This window comes from Macaca fascicularis, chromosome 3 (genome assembly GCF_037993035.2).
Source record: "Macaca fascicularis isolate 582-1 chromosome 3, T2T-MFA8v1.1".
Lineage (NCBI taxonomy): Eukaryota > Metazoa > Chordata > Mammalia > Primates > Cercopithecidae > Macaca > Macaca fascicularis.
The window spans coordinates 176,739,376-176,756,008 of NC_088377.1; the positions used below are offsets into that span (position 1 = coordinate 176,739,376).

Genomic DNA, 16,633 nt, shown 5'->3' on the forward strand with positions numbered 1-16,633 from the left:
TATGTACATATTTTAAATCATAGAATTATTTAACCTTAGGGTTTCTTATTCTAACATCCTTGCTTTATAGATGAGGATACTTAAGATCCATAGAGATGAAATTATTTCTTAAAAGCCATACAACTTGTTAGTGACAGAGGTGGTAGCCTAACATACATCACCTGACTGCTTAATTTATGAATTTATTATCAACTATGTATTGAGCTCCAACTACTTATCAGGCGCTGGCTGAGTGCTGAGGATAGAGCAGTGAACAAAATGAGACAACAGCTTTCCCTTTGTTATCTTACATTCTGGCAGGGAGAGATAAAAAATAAAGAAGGTAAGTAAAACACATGATGTGTTACATGGGGATAAGTGCCTAAGGAGTAAAAAAGCAGGAGGGGGAATAAAGAGTTTAGGTGGATATTGCAGTTTTGGATAGAGGCTACCAAAGTAAAAGATAAATACTTAAGTAAGAATTCAAAGGAAATGAGGGACAAGCCAAGTAGATACTAGGTATATTAACTACTTTTTGGTACATAACAACTTCAAAACCTCAGTGGCTTACAACAAACTTTTATTTTCTCACTCATGGGTCTGCAGGTTGGCTCTATTAGACATGGGTTGGGTCAACTGGTCTTGGATTCAGGCCACAGGTTGAGTTCAGTTATGTTCCACATGTTTCTCATTTGCTTGGGCTAGAGAATACACAGGGAAGATCCTATGGTGAAAACCTGGAGTATATAAGGGGAAACCAAGCAATATAATCCCTAACACACACTGTTAATAGTCTACCTCAAAACCTTTTTCCAGTGACCCAATCTGTTAGGCAGATTTTCTGTCTTTCAAACTATCACTTGAGACAGTGTTACTAAATGTATCACTTCTACATAATTTGTGTCATAATTCTTCTTTAATTCATTTGTTTTTAATAAGTAAAAATTATATGTATTTATTATATATGACACATTGTTTTGAAATATGTATACCTTGTGGAATGGTGAAATTGAGCTAACATATTCATTACCTCACATACTTATTTTTGTGGTGAGAACACTGAAAACACTTAAAATCTATTCTTAGCAATTTTCAGTATAATATGTTGTTATTAACTATAGTCACAATGATATAACAATAGATCTCTTGAGCTTATTCCTCCTATCTAATTGGAATTTTGCATCCTTTGACCAACACCTGCCCAACCCACACCCCTTCACTCCTGAAGCCCCTGGTAACTACCATTCTACTCTCAACTTCTATGAGCTCAGCGTTTTTTTGTTTTTAATACTCCACACATAAGTGAGATCATGATCTTTCTGTGCCTGGCTTATCTCACTTAATATAATGTCCTCCATGTTCATCTATATTACTCCAAGTGACAAGATTTCCTTCTTTTTAAAGGCTGAACAATATTTCATCGTGCTACATACCACATTTTCTTTATCCATTTATCTGTTGATGAACACTTAAGTTGATTCCATACACTGGCTATTGTGAATAGTGCTGCAATGACCATGGGAGTGCAGACATCTCTTTGACATACTGATTTCCTTTCCTGTAGATATAGACTCAGTGGTAGGATTGCTAGTTTAGATGATAATTCTATTTTTAATTTTTTGAGGAACTTCCATACTGTTTTCCATAATGGCTGTACTAATTTATATTCTTACCAATAGTGTGCGGGGGTTCCTTTTCTCCACATCTCCAACACTGATTATCTTTTTTTTTTTTTTTTTTTAATAACAGCCACTCTAACAAGCATGAGGTAATACCCATATTTGGTTTTAACTTGCATTTCTCTGATGATTAGTGATGCAGGGCATTTTTAAATATACCTGTTGGCCATTTGTATTTGTTCTTTTGACAAATATCTATTCAGAGCCTTTGCCCATTTTTTAATCAGGCTATTTGTTTTCTTACTATTGAGTACCTGATACATTTTGGATATTAGCCCCTTATCAGATGTACAGTTTGCAGATATTTTCTCCCATCCCATTAGATGTCTCATCATTCTGTTGATTGTTTCATTGGCTGTACAAAAGCTTTTTAGTTTGATGTAATCTCATGTATCTGTTTTTGCTTTTGTTGCTTGTGTTTTCAAGTTCATATCCAAAAAAATCATTGCCCAGACCAATGACATGGAGCTTTTCCCCTATATTTTTTTCAGTAGTTTTATAGTTTCAAGTCTTACATTTAAGTCTTTAATCCAATTTTAGTTGATTTTTGTACATAGTGTGAGATGAGTCTAATTTCATTATTTTGCCTGTAGATATCTTATTGTCCTAACAGCATTTATCAAAGATACTGTCCTTTTCACATTGTGTGTTCTTGGCACTTCTGTCAAAAGTCAATTGACTACAAATGCACAGATTTATTTTGGGGCTATTTCATTCAATTGGTTTATGTGTCTGTTTTTCTGCCAGTACCATGCCATTTTGATTTCTGTCATTTTATAGTATATTTTAAAGTCAGACAGTGTGAGCTTCCAGGTTTGTTCATGTAGCTCAAGACTGTTTTGGCTAGTTGGGCTCTTTTGTGGTTCCATATAAGTTATAGAATTTGTTTTCTATTTATCTGAAAAATCCCATTGGAATTTTAATAGGGATTGTACTGAATCTGTAGATCACTTTGGGTGGTATAGACAGTTTGACAATTCTTCTGATCCGTGAGCACAAGATACCTTTCCATTTCTTCATAGAAGATATTCCATGTCTTCTATTTCTTTTATCAATGTTTTATCATTGTCAGTATACAGGTCTTTCACTTCCTTGGTTAAATTTATTCCTACTTTTTTTGGTAGATATTATAAACGGAATTATGTTCTTGATTTCTTTTTTAGATAGCTTGTTTTTTAGATAGTTTATTAATTATAGTTTGTATAGAATCACTACTGATTTTGCATGTTTTTTTATCCTTCAACTTTACTGAATTTTTAAATTCTGTTCTTTGCTGAATTTTTAAATTCTGTTCTTTGATGGAGTTTTCTATATATAAGATCATGTTGTCTGCAAACAAGGACAATTTAACTTCTTCCTTTTAATCTTGTCTAATTCCTCTGGCAAGGACTTCAGTACTATGTTGAACAGAAGTGGTAAAAGTGGGCATCATTGTCTTGTTCCTGATCTTAGAGGAAAAGCTTTCAAGTTTTCACCACTGGGTATGATGTTAGTTTTGGGTTGTCATAGACGGCCTTTATTGTATTGAGGTACATGCATTTTATATCTTATTTGTGGAGCATTTTTATCATGAAAGGATGTTGAATTCTATCAAATGTTTTCTTCTGCATATATTGAGATGATCATAGGGTTTTTGTCCTTCATTCTGCTGTTGTGATGTATCAGATTTATCAATTTGCATATGTTGAACCATCCCTGTATTCCTGGGATGAATCCACTTGATCATGATGAATAATCTTTTATTGTGCTGCTACATTTGGTTTGTTAGTATTTTGTCGAGGATTTTTCCATCTATGCTCATCAGGGATATTGGCCTGTTATCTTTTTCTTGTAGCTTACTTGTCTGGCTTTGGTATCAGAGAAATGCTAGCCTCATGAAATGAATTTGGAAATACTCCCTCTTCTTCAATTTTTTGGAAGAGTTTAAGAAGGATTCATATTAGTACCTCTTTAAAGGTTTGGTAGAATTCAGCAGTGAAACCATCAGGTCCCCAGCTTTTCTTTGGTGGGGAACTTTTTATTTCTAATTTAATCTCCTTATTCATTATTCATCTATTCAGATGTTCTGCTTCTTCATGATTCAGTCTTGGTAGGTTATATGTAGCTAGGAATTTATTTCTTCTAGGTTATCTAATTCGTTGGCATATAATTGTTTATAATGGCAGTCTTTTATGATCCTATTATCCTATTTCTGTGGTGTCAGTTATAATGTCTCATCTTTCTTTTCTGACTTTATCTGAGTCTTCTCTGTCTCCTTAGTCTAGCTATAGATTTGTCCATTTTGTTTAAAAAAAAAAAACAAAAAACAAACAAAAAAAAAAACCTCTTCATTTCATTGGTCTTTACTATTGTTTTTCTAGTCCCTATTTCATTTATTTTTGCTCTGATATTATTTTCTTCCTTCTGCTAACCCATGCTTAGTTTGTTCTTCTTTACCTAGTTCCTTGAAGTGTAACACTAAATTGTGTATTTCAGAACTTATCTTTCCTTTTTTTCCAGCCCCAGCTCAAAAGATCTTCTTTTCTGATGTAGGTGTTTATTGATGTGAACTTCCCTCTTAGAACTGCTTTTGCTGCATCAGATAAGTTTTGATATAGTGTATTTCCATTTTTTGTTTGTCTCAAGGTATTTTTGAATTTCCCTTTGAATTTCTTTACTGACCGATTGGCTGTTCAGGAGCGTATTGTTTAATTTCCATGTGCTTGTGAATGTGTCACTATTTTTCTGTTATATTTTCCTAATTACCTACTATCCAGTCACAAAAGCAATGACTATGACAAAGTTTAGGTTTTGTTAGGACAGCATCTTACTTCTGCATATCAATTTCTGTAGTTTTCAGATTTTAATGCATAACACCCTCAGACTGTTAATGACTTACAATAGCAAACATTTATTGTCTTGTTCATGAATCTGAAGGTCAGCTGTGGCTCTACTGAACTAATCAGAAATCAGCCAAACTTAGCTCCTAATTGTGGGTTGGGTTCAGGTTTATTCCACCTTTCTTTCTTCACCTAGACCAGCAGCCAACTAGAGCATATTCTGCTCATGGCCAATCACAAGAGTTCAAGAGGGCAAGCCAAACCATGCAAATATATTTAAAGCCTCTGTTTAACATTCCACTGGCCAAATCAAGACATATGTCTAAATTCAACATCAATGGGGTGGGGAAGTATAATTATAATAGTGAACATTTAGGAACAATCCAGGGGTATGTTTTCCCAGGCCAGGAGTACTAAAAGTGCAATGGCCCTGAGGAAGGAGTGTGTCTGTCATTTTCTAGGAAGACCAAGGAAGCTAATGTGGCTAGAGAAGAATGAACAAGGAGAACAATGGTAAAACATGAAATCAGATAGGTATTGAAGGTTGCAGGAGCAGGTCATGTAAAGCCTGGTAGGCTTAGGATTTCAGTTTTTGCCTCTGAGTTTGGGAATCTTTGATCAGAAGAATGACATGATCTGCCTGAAGTGGTTAGCAGGGTCACTTTGGCTGCTGTGTTAAGAGTACAATGATGACCCATAAGGGAGACCAATTAGGGGGCTCTTATAATAATCCAGGCAAGATAAAAGTGGTGGCTGCACCAAAGTGATACTAGTAGAGGGAATGAGAAGTGATTAGGTTTTAGACATATTTTCAAGATAGTGTTAAGAGAATCTGCTGATGACATGTTTATAAGATTGAAAAATAGAAAGGAGAGAAGGTGGTCTCTAGAATTTGGGACCTGAGCATCTGGAGATTAGAGTTTCCATTCCATGAGGACAATGGTAAAATAGCAAACTTAATTTTGTTCTCTAGCTACTAAACCATATTTTGAAGATGTATCAGGACTCTCTCCATTGCAAGAGGCAAAAAAATCCTTCCAAAATGGCTTAGTCAAAAGGGATATTTGTTGGATTACTAAATAAAAAGTCTAGGGACAAGGCTGGCTTTTGTCGTGGCTTAAATGAGGGGCTCAAATGATGTCATTAAGATCCTGGAGGGTTTTTTCTCCTGCTTTCATCTCATTTCTGCCTTTTCTTGGTTGGTTCCATTCTCAGACAGACTTTCCTCTCATGGTGGTAAAATGACTATAGAAATCCAGCCTCACATCCTCACCATACTAAGTCTAGTTGAGACATCCTCCTATATAGTAGTTCCCTCAAAAATGCAGATGTTGACATTTTTAACAAATAGGTAAAAGATCTCTTCAGTGAAAACTAAAATGTTGATGAAATCGAAGACACAAATAAATGGAAAGTATTTTGTGTTCATGAATCAGAAGAATATTGTCAAAATGTCCATACTACCCAAAGCTCTCTACAAATTCAATGCAATACCTATTTCAGTGACATTTTTCACAGAAGTAGAACAAACAGTACTAAAATTTGTATAGAATGACAAAAGAGCCTGAATAGCTAAAGCAAACTTGAGTAAGAACAACGAAGCTGGAGGCATCACACTTCCTGATTTTAAAATATGTTACAAAGCTACAATAACCAAAAGTATATGACACTGGCATATGAACAGACACACAGCACAATGAAGCAAAATAGAAAGCCCAGAAGTAAAACCATGCATATACAGTCAACTGATCTTTGACCAGGGCACTAAGAATACACAATGAAGAAAAGATAGTCTCTTGAAAAAATGGTGTTGGTGGCCAAGTGTGGTGGCTCACACCTGTAATCCCAGCACTTTTGGAGGCCAAGGCAGGAGAATCACTTGCGCTTAGGAGTTTGAGACCAGCCTGGGCAACAGAGTGAGACTTCATCTCTACAAAAAATAAGAAAATTATCTGGGCATGGTGGCTCATGCCTATAGTCCCAGCTTCTCAGGAGGCTGAGGTGGGAGGATCAATGAACCCGGGAGGTCAAGGCTGCAGTAAGTCATGATTGGGCCACTGCACTTGAGCCTGAGCAACAGAATGAGACCCTGTGTCAAAGAAAAAAAATGGTGTTGGGAAACTGGATATATACATAAAACAAAATGAAACTGGACCTTCATACTACACAAAAAGTCAACTCAAGATGGGCTAAACACTTAAACATAAGACCCAAAACCATAAAACTCCTAGAAGAAACATAGGGGAAAGCACCAGGACATTGATCTTGACAATAATTTCATGGCTGTAACACCAAAAGCATAGACAACAAAAACAAACACAAACAAGTGGGACTTTAACAAACTAAAAAGCTTCTGTACAACAAAGAAAATATTTAATAGCAGGAAAAGGCAACCTATGGAATGGAAGAAAATACTTGTGAATCATATATCTGAATGGGGGTAATCTCCAAAATTTTTAGGAACTCCTACAACTTAATAGCAAAAACACCCACTAAGCTGATTTTAAAATGGGCTACATACTCGAATAGACATTTATCCAAGGAAGACGTATAAATGGCCAACAATTATATGAAAAGTTGTTCAACATCACTAATCATCAGAGAAATTCAAATCAAAACCATAATTAGATATCATCTCACGCCTGCTAGGTCAAAAAGTTAAAAAACTGTGTTTGCAAGGATGTGGAGAAAATGAAGCCTTTATATCCTGTTGGTGAGAATGTAAATTGGTACAGCCATTATGGAAAACAATATGGAGTTTCCTCCAAAAAAGTTCAAAAGTGAATTACTGTATGATACAGTATTCACCCTTCTGGTATTTATCTAAAAGAATGGAAATCCAGACACTAAAGAGATATCAGCACTCCCATGTTTATTGCAGTACTATTCACAATAGCCAAGATGCAGAAACAAGTGTCTATCAATGGATGAACGGATAAAGAAGATGAGGGGTATGTGTATGTGTGTGTACATACTGGAATATCATTTAGCCTTTGAACCTAGAGGACATTATGTTCCGTAAAATAAGCCAAACACAGAAAGACAAATAGTACATGATCTCACTTTTATGTGAAATCTAAAAAAGTTGACATAATAGAGAATAGAAGGTCATTACCAGGGGTCAGGGAGATGTTAGTCAAGGGTATAAACTTGCAGTTGTAAGATGAATACATTTTGAAGACCTAATGTACAACGTGATGACTATAGTTAATAATATTGTTTTTTATACTTGAAATTTGCTAAGAGAATGGGTCTTAAGTATTCTCATCACGAAAAGCAAAATAAGTGGTAACTATGTGAGGTGATAGATGTATTAATTAGCTTGATTGTGGTAATAATTTCAAAATGTATACTTAAAACATCATGTACACCTTAAATATATACAATTTTTATTTGTCAATTTAGACCTCAATAAAGCTGGAGGGAAAAAAGCAAAGATGATTCTTATCAGGCTGGTTTAGACATGTGTCAACCCATAAATCACTCACTGTGACTAAGAGGATGGACTGTGCTGATTGGCTTCAGCCTGGGTTCTTTGCCAAACCCTCATAGGATTCACCCAGACTCCAAGAACTGAGAGTGGGTAGGATTAAATTCCCTAACAAAATTAGAGACAGTTGCCAGAAGAAGAGGGAATGAGTTCTGGGGACATGAACAACAAATTTGAACAAAGTCCAAATTCAAAAAAATTTTAAACAATCACGTAGCACAAGAATAAATGTTTTACCTCCTCCCATATTCTCTCCTGTGCCATCACATTCTCCCTTTCCCTCCATTTGCCAATCTTTTCCTTTCTCCTTTCTCCATCCTCAATACTTTAAAGGATTATACTCAAATATTCTAGTGGGTTTGTTAAAATACCATGCAAGTCTTTACTTCACAAACACCTTGTCTTTCCAAGTTATATATATATCAGGACACTCATGGATAAATATTCATACCCATGCCCACAATTCAGGCAGTTATACATACACACACACCCTCTGGAGTAAAAAATAACAGTAAAAAGAGCAAGTTTGTATTCTGTGTGATCATTTTCAAAAACTAAATGAATCCGATCTACAATGGTCAGACATTGATTATGTGTCATATTTTGGGTATAGGTATCTTTATCAAGATATTTTTCTAGCATTATAAAAATGTTAACTTTTAAAGAATAAACAGATAAAACATAATACCAATTAAATTCTAACTTTTAAAAATTAAACTTTTAATTTTGATTAACTTGCTGTTGTAAGAAATAATTGAGAGAGATGCCAGGGACCCTGTTTTCTGTTTCCCCTAATGGTAACATCTTGCAAAACTATAGCACCGTGTTACAATAAGGATATTTATATTCGTGCAGTCAAAATGCTGACCATTTCCATGACCATAAGGATCCCTCATATTGCCCTCTTAAAGCCATACCCACTCCCTGCTGTCCTTACCTTGCAGTTATCCCCTGGCAACCACAAATCTGTTCCGTATTTCTGTAAATGTATCATTCACAGATGTTTTTCCACATCCCTGTGAAATCACACAATATGTAATATGCTGGGATTGGCTTTTATCAGTTGGCCTACCTCTTGGAATACTCATCCCCCACCCCCAAGTTGATGCATACATCCACAGTTTCTTCCTTTTTATTTCTGTGCAGTATTCCACGATACGGATTTACCATAGCCTATTTAACCATTCACCTGTTGAAGAACATGTGGGTTGTTTTCAGTTTCGGGCCATTATGAACATAACATTAGTGTACAGGTTTATGTGAAATAAGTCTTCATTTCCCTGAGATAAAAACCCAAGAGTTCAATTGGTAGATGGTATGGTAGTTATGGTACATACATGTTTAATTCTTTAACAGACTGCCAAACTGTTTTCCAAAATGGATGTACAATTTTCCATTCCCAAAAGCAGTTTATGAGTAATCCATTTTCTATGCATCCTCACTGAAATTTGGTGTTGCCACTATTTTCTATTTTAGCCATTCTGACAAGTGTGTTATCTCATTGTAGTTTTAATTTGCATTTCCATAACAGTTCAACCATGTTGAATATCTTTTCACATGCGTATTTGCCTGGTCCCCTGCTTAGTCTTCCCTGACACTACCTTGAAGAAGGGATTGGGGCATTCCCACTCAGCTTTTGTTGGCATGGGTGGGTGTAGGAGTCACAGTCATTTCTGTGGTGTTAGGCTGGAGTAGAACAGTTACTATCTAAAAGGTTTTGGTCTCTTTAGGCTGTCCCTCTCCTGGTCCTTGGGCTAGAAGGAACAGGCTTATGTAGGGATTTTTAAAAATTGCATTCATTGGAATTTCTGGATTGCCAGCCTCTCCAGCTTTAAAGTGAGAACGTATGAAGCAAAAAGGAAACACAGTGAACTCATCATCATGCCACTCTTCTGGCCTTGAACTCCCTAGCTAGTCTCCTTCTCCTTTCCATCTTTTGGAGTTTCTTATGTAATACCCAGAATTTTTGGTTGTACTTAGTGGGAGGAATAAATTACTTCTCATCTTCTTATAAGTGGGAATCTCATAACAGTCTCATGTCTGCATATGTACTCTTTGATATGTTGATTAAATATTGATTTTAAGTATGATTCTTTTACTAGAAAAAACATTTGAAAACAAAGAAGGAAAGGAATTCTACTACAGCAAGCCACCAAAATGCCAGAGAAGGACAAGAGGTAAATCTTCACTGATCTAGTTATTAAAAGTTTTTTAAATGAATGAAAGAGAATGGCAAGTTATTTTCTCTTACACTTCTTATACCCGAATTTTCCCCCAGGAGAAGTAAAATTTTGTTCATATTATTTACTGTTTATAAAAACACAAAAGATCCTTGACAGATGAGAGGTGGGCCTTATTAAGATGCCATATTTAAATTTCATTTGTACTTTTACCTTACTCTAAAAAGTATTTGAGGAAGCTTACAAAGATGCATCCAGGGTAGCAAGAATAAAGAAATTAAGAAAAATTAAATGGGAATATAAGGGTATAAAAATAAAAATAGTGGAACTGAAAGATCAGCTTCTACCATGACAGCAGGAAGAGCTCTGCAAACCCATTCACCAGCAAAACTAGTGAAATTATCCACAACAACAACAAACAACAACAGATATTTAAAGTCTCTGAAATGGTCTGAAGGTTATACAGCAAGTGAAACAAAAATCTATTCAAGAAAGTCTACTAAAATTCATTTAAAACTGTGAGAGCCTGTGGTATTTCAATCAAGACTGCCTCTTCCCCTCCCCCCACCGGACTCCCCAGCTCAGTAAGACAGAAACTCCACACTAGTGTAGACAAGAAGTTAGGGCTCCCTCTCCCCAGAGCTACCAAAGGGCTATCCCAGGAGGGGCAGAATATCAGTATTTCTTATTCTTCCCCCAGCTGCCTGTTGCTAAGTCAGGTGAGTGCCGACAAGAGATGGGGGCTGCCTTCCTCTCCCAGTCCCCATTGATGAGACAGAGGCTCTACTTCAGGTGCTCCACCACTGAGCATTCTTGGGCTGATTGCCCTTATCTTGGTTTGTAAAATGATGGTTCCACACTGGGAGAGGCAAATGGAGGAGACCTAAGGCTACTGCCTCCCCTGCACCTACAGTTCAGCTCCTAAAGCAGGGTATCCACTTGGAGGGAAGAGTGCTATTTCCGCCACCCCCAGCTCATAAGCCATAGCTTATAAATTTTGCCCTGATGAAAAACTAGGTCATAAAACAGATAGCTCCTAATCTCTTCCAGAAAAAGAGAAGTTAAGCTTAAGGACAGTCTCAAAACCAGTGCAATTATGGCTTAAAAAAAAATTCTGGAGGACAAATATATTACTGGTGGAAGTTATCTTACCAGCAGCAAATCTGTACGGGTCTGCAGCAGCGTCAATTCTTGCCTTCCACTCCTGCCCTAAAACTTGCTTCAGCCTCTTTTTCTGCCTCATGCCCCGGAGTCAAATCTTAAAAAGTTAATATACCAGTTAAATTCTGCCATTTTGTTTCTTACTACGCATGCTTGAGCGCACTCCTGAGATCTCATCAGGAAGCAGCTGATCACCAGTCTCAGGTGTTTCCTATCTGTAGGAAGACTACCTTTCCCTGCTGCTGGCTGCAACCAATTACTATTTTAGAGAGACAGTTAACAACCGCCTGACCATCACCTGATGCCTGACATTCCTAGTGGGGTTTTGGTGGAGCCCTCTCCTGCCCTGCTCATGCCTTATTAGCTACCTACTGTAACAACACCGGTAGATTCATTGGAGCTACAAGCTAAATTGAATACTGACTAGTTTGCCAGAGAGAACTGGAGAAAGAGACAGCTAGGAGGAGCCTTACTGGAGTCAGAAAAAATCTTAAACACTGACCTCTGCAACTATCCTTTTGAAGAAGTCCAAATTTGATTGGATTAGTCTGAAGAGCAGAGCTGAATGTGGTCAGGGAAAGAGACAAAGAGAGCCCTGCCTTAGCACTGTCATCCCAAGTGAATGTGGATATACCTAAGTCTGTACCCCTGAGGACCAACATCAGAGGCTCAGTGCTGCAGGGAGCAGAGATGGCTATAAAGGAGTGATGCTCCTTTCCCTCTGCTCTCCCTTCTAGAATTACATTATTTCAGGAATGTAATATGAATAGGAATTAAAAATTTTTTTTGGTAAACACATCCTCTCATTGATACCCCTGTGTTAAGTCATTTGCAGGACCCAATAACCAAAATAGGTTTTGTTAGGGGATTTTTTTAATGTATGTATTGCAAGACACATATTTATTTAGTTCTCACAAATATATCCATAGAGTGGTTTTCTTCACCTATCCAAGCTACATTTAATGTAAAATATTATAAATCCCTTTATATTAAATGCTCATGTATTTGCATCTTTCTTGATTGGAGCTTTTAAAATTGTATGAAATCATTATATTTAATGTTAGATACTTCCAAATGGAAAATAATCTTCATTTGGTCAAATGCTTTGAGCAAGTTGCATACATTCTAAGTCTGCCCATAAGCTAACAGGAGATTGTGGCCACTTACCTTGAAATTCCTACCCGTCTTTCATAGAAAGAGTGAACAATCTCATTTTCACTCAGGTAAATGGCTGAGGACAACTTAAATTCATGCTCTTGAACTGACTATTTCTTACTTTGTTTGCTTATATCAATACATCCCTAAAATAATATTGGTAAATTATTTTTAAAATATTTCAGTTAACTTTGTTTCCCACCATGACACTCACTTGTTGATTCTGAAGACTTTCAACAAAAACAATTATAAATTACTGTGATTAGAAATTGTAGCTCATGTACATAAGATCACTGACCTGGTGATATTTTTCTGTAGGATAAGTGTAATCATTTATTATGGCTCACAGAATCATTTCACTCAAGAGATGGGAGCCAAAAATTACAAGAGTTTATCAAATCAAGTCTTACTAATTTTCTTCAGCCTGATTTCACTCCTTGTCTTGCCAATGCCTGGTGATTACATAATATCACTACTTTTAAATTTGTGTAATTTTTTCTAGAATGTTTCTTTCTTCAATAATCAAATTTTGATATTTACATTTTTCTCCCATTTTCATACTGATTTTGCCCATTTTTTTTGCTGCCAATCAATTATATACATGAAGAGGTGGGTTTGAGCTTTTAACTCCATTTCATAGTCTACTTTTATTATGGGTTGTTTTTGTTTTTGTTTTGTTTTTTGAGATGGAGTCTAGCTCTGTCGCCCAGGCTGGAGTGCAGCAGTGTGATCTCAGCTCACTGCAACCTCTGCCTCCCAGGTTCAAGCAATTCTCCTGTCTCAGCCTTCCAAGTAGCTGGGATTACAGGTGCCTGCCACCACGCCCCACTAATTTTTTTTTTTAGTAGAAACGGGGTTTCACCATGTTGGCCAGGCTTGTCTTGAACTCCTGACCTCAAGTGATCCGCCTGCCTCGGCCTCCCTAAGTACTGGGATTACAGGTGTACACCGTGCCCGGCCTCATCTTTTTATATATAAGCACAGTTTTGCAATCTGTTTATATATTTTACATAATTTTATATCTTTTCACCCATTTCACACTTTTATCTTCCCATATGTTTGTTCTTCTAACTTAAGTGAGATTATAAGAATACCGTTTTTTTGGTCTCTTTCTTATTACAAATAAATTCTATGTGATGTGGAAAAATTTTAAGCCTCCTTTACTGCCAAAATATAGTATCAATATTTTCTTCTACTCATTGATGCAGGAGAATAGTGTAGTGAAAAATATTAGAAGATTCTGATTTATAAGTTAATTTTGGTCATTCTAAACCTGTAAGGATGAAATGAGGAATATTTGTTAAAAATGCACAATACTATAAATCGTATAGGAAATATACCCCATTTCATGTTGATAAAATAGCATTGTTTTCCTTGATTCTACATTCCATTAGGTTTATGATAGAGGACATTTACTGCAAAGGCACAAACAATCAAATTCTGATGTGAAAGGTAATATTCTGCTTCTACCTTCTCATAAACAGTTAATTCATTTGCTCATCTAGGAATTGTTGGTGCCACAACTTTGAGGCTGCCACTGTGCTTGGTGCTAGGGATATTAAATGTATATGATACCATTTCGTCCCTGCAGGACCTCATCCTTTAATCAGGAAAGAAACAACAAGCCAAGTGCAGTGTCATAGACGCAATGCCAGTAGTCTGTTCAGGGTCCCCAGGGAGCACAGAGAAAGGAGTGGTTAATTACATTGAATAATAGAGAGGTCCACGTATTTGAGGGCTATCCCCAAGGTTTTGAAAGTTTGCCCCCAAAGGGAAAGGGATTTTATGTTTTAAAAACCATCTTTTTCCTCTCATTTCATAATTTAATAGAAGATGAGCCCAGGAGACAAATTAATTCATAGACTGTTCATTGGCTTCTACTGCCACCTGCTAAGTCTGATGTGAATCTTTAATTGACTCTCTAGCATCTCTGGTTTTTTTTTTTCTTTCTTAATTTCTGTCATCTTATCTTTAGTTGAGGTCCTTTGCAGGGGGAATCATATAATTTAGGCAATATTTTAATTTTATCTAAAATACTTAATTTTATGTGTGTATATATATATTTATTGTTCATTTTTATCTACCTATTTCCCAAAAGGATTTGAGGTAACTTAATTACACACACACACACAGACACACTCATATATCCATTTAGTTTATGATGTAGCAAAATAATAAAAAATATAAATGGAGATAAGAACCTAAGAATCATGCCAAGGAAAGGGGAGAATACTATTATAATTAAAATAGTTAATTCACTTAAACTTTATTTTTTCTGATAATGGTCAGCTAGGCATATTCAGCTGCTTTTTATAAGTAGCTTTTATGTATTCTTTTGTTAACATTTTAATGTCAAAAATTAAAAATAAAGATAAGCAAAAGAAAGCAAAAATTACATTTTAGAATATTTATTTTAAACGCTTTCCCATATTCATCCACATACACACCGTGTTAATGAATCACATAATCATCGCATTATTTTGCAACTTACTTTTTAATTTTAAATTCCAGTATATTATAAACCTCTTCATATGTAAATAAATGGTGGCAAAGTATTCCATTCTATTAATTAAGCCATCCCCAGTGTTAAACTTACATTTTGTTTCCAATTTTTTCCTATTGTAAACAACAATGAAAACTTTATAACTCTCTATTTGTGTGTTTTCTTAATTATTTCTTTATAACAAATTCCTAGAAAAGGAATCGCTGACCCAAAAGGTATGAACATTTTTAAATGCAACAAAAATTTGTAACATTTGAAGACTGCTTATTTTAATTTCACTGAACTAAACTGCTGTCTACAAGTTATTTACTAGCATTTGTCAGTTTGAAAAAAGATGAAAAATATGAAATGTAAATGGGCGAATTAATTATTTTCATGCTACTATGATCTTTATCATCTTCTCTAGATACAAGGCCAAATGAACCAGGTGATTATATGGTTGATTATTTCAGAAGACAGTTACCTAATCAAGGTTTGGGTGAGTAAAATAGGCACACAGACAGTAATGAGTGGTCCCCTATGATCTGAATGTTATTTTTCTCTCTAGCTCTAGAAATACACAGGGGAAACAGTAGAAATTTACTGTATGTCAATTTGCTTTCTTTTAATTTCATGCAGTCAAAACCAAAACAAAAGAATATTCATCTCATTGTCTAATCTTTTCATTCGCATCTCACCAAGTCTTAGAGCAGAGAGAGGCCTTGAGAGGGCTCTAGTCTCACCTGCTCATGACAGGCCCCAGGCTCATCCAGCCTCTGGCTGACTACACTTGGTGACAAGTACTTTACTAAACTGCAGTATAATTCATTCCATTGCTAAAGAGCTATAGCATTGAAAAAGTTTATTTTCAATAAACTTTAACAATAAAAAGTTTACAATACATGTCCTTGTAAATTTCATCCACTTCTTTTAATCTGTCCTCTCTAATAACAGGAAATAGTGAAGAAACCTTAAAGGTAGATAATTTTGACTGATGCAGTTTCCCCAATTCTCCTTGAAATAATGCAATTGTAATACCTTCTCTATTGTTTAAAAAGTTGTCATTTATTTCCCTGAAACGTTCCGTGTTTCTTTCAACCATCCATAAAACACCATGATTCAAGTCCCTTTACCATTTTATTTTACTTTTTTTTGTTGCTATTCAAGCTTAAATGAAACTGAGCACAGTATTGCAGATGTTGTCTAATGAGTGCAAAATATATCTTCATTTTTATTTGCTCCTTTATAGATACTAGGTTTCCATTAATGCGGTTTAAGATTATATTTCTTCTTTTGAAAATTATCCTAAAATATTGACATATTGGATTTCATATATTCAAACCTTTAATGTTTTATTTTCATAGTGCTACTGCTAAGTTGTATTTCCTCCATTCTCTACTTCTTCACTTGCTATTTGGTTCATTATGCTTGACCTTAAATTTATTCCTGTTAAATTTAAATTTAACCTTCTTAGATTCAGCCTTTCACGAACTATTGATCTTTATTATGTCATATTGTTATACTCTATATGTATATGCATGTGTGAATACATATGTGCGTATATATACATACATGCATATGTATATACATAGATACATGTATTTGACCTCTTGTCAAAGCTTCAGACCCTGTATGTAACTATCTGCTATACATCTCCACACAGCTGTCCCACATATCCAAATTCAAAT

At 35.6% G+C, this 16,633-nt stretch overlaps 1 protein-coding gene across 16 annotated transcripts in view; it reads left to right on the plus strand.

Annotated features, from left to right (window-relative positions):
• AGBL3 (AGBL carboxypeptidase 3) overlaps positions 1-16,633 on the plus strand; it is a 136,709-nt gene that overhangs the window by 72,198 nt on the left and 47,878 nt on the right. For 10 of the 16 annotated variants that reach the window (XR_012432895.1, XR_012432898.1, XR_012432896.1 and 7 more), the window contains 2 exons: positions 10,070-10,144; positions 15,373-15,444. Coding sequence is in view for 11 of the 16 variants with exons in the window: in XM_074036036.1 (XP_073892137.1) it covers positions 10,070-10,144; positions 15,373-15,444 (147 nt within the window). In the remaining 5 variants the exon portion in view is untranslated. Of the gene's footprint in view, positions 1-10,069; positions 10,145-13,857; positions 13,916-15,372; positions 15,445-16,633 lie in introns of all 16 variants that reach the window. The other 6 variants (XR_012432899.1, XM_065542590.2, XM_074036030.1 and 3 more) reach the window with 2 other exon arrangements.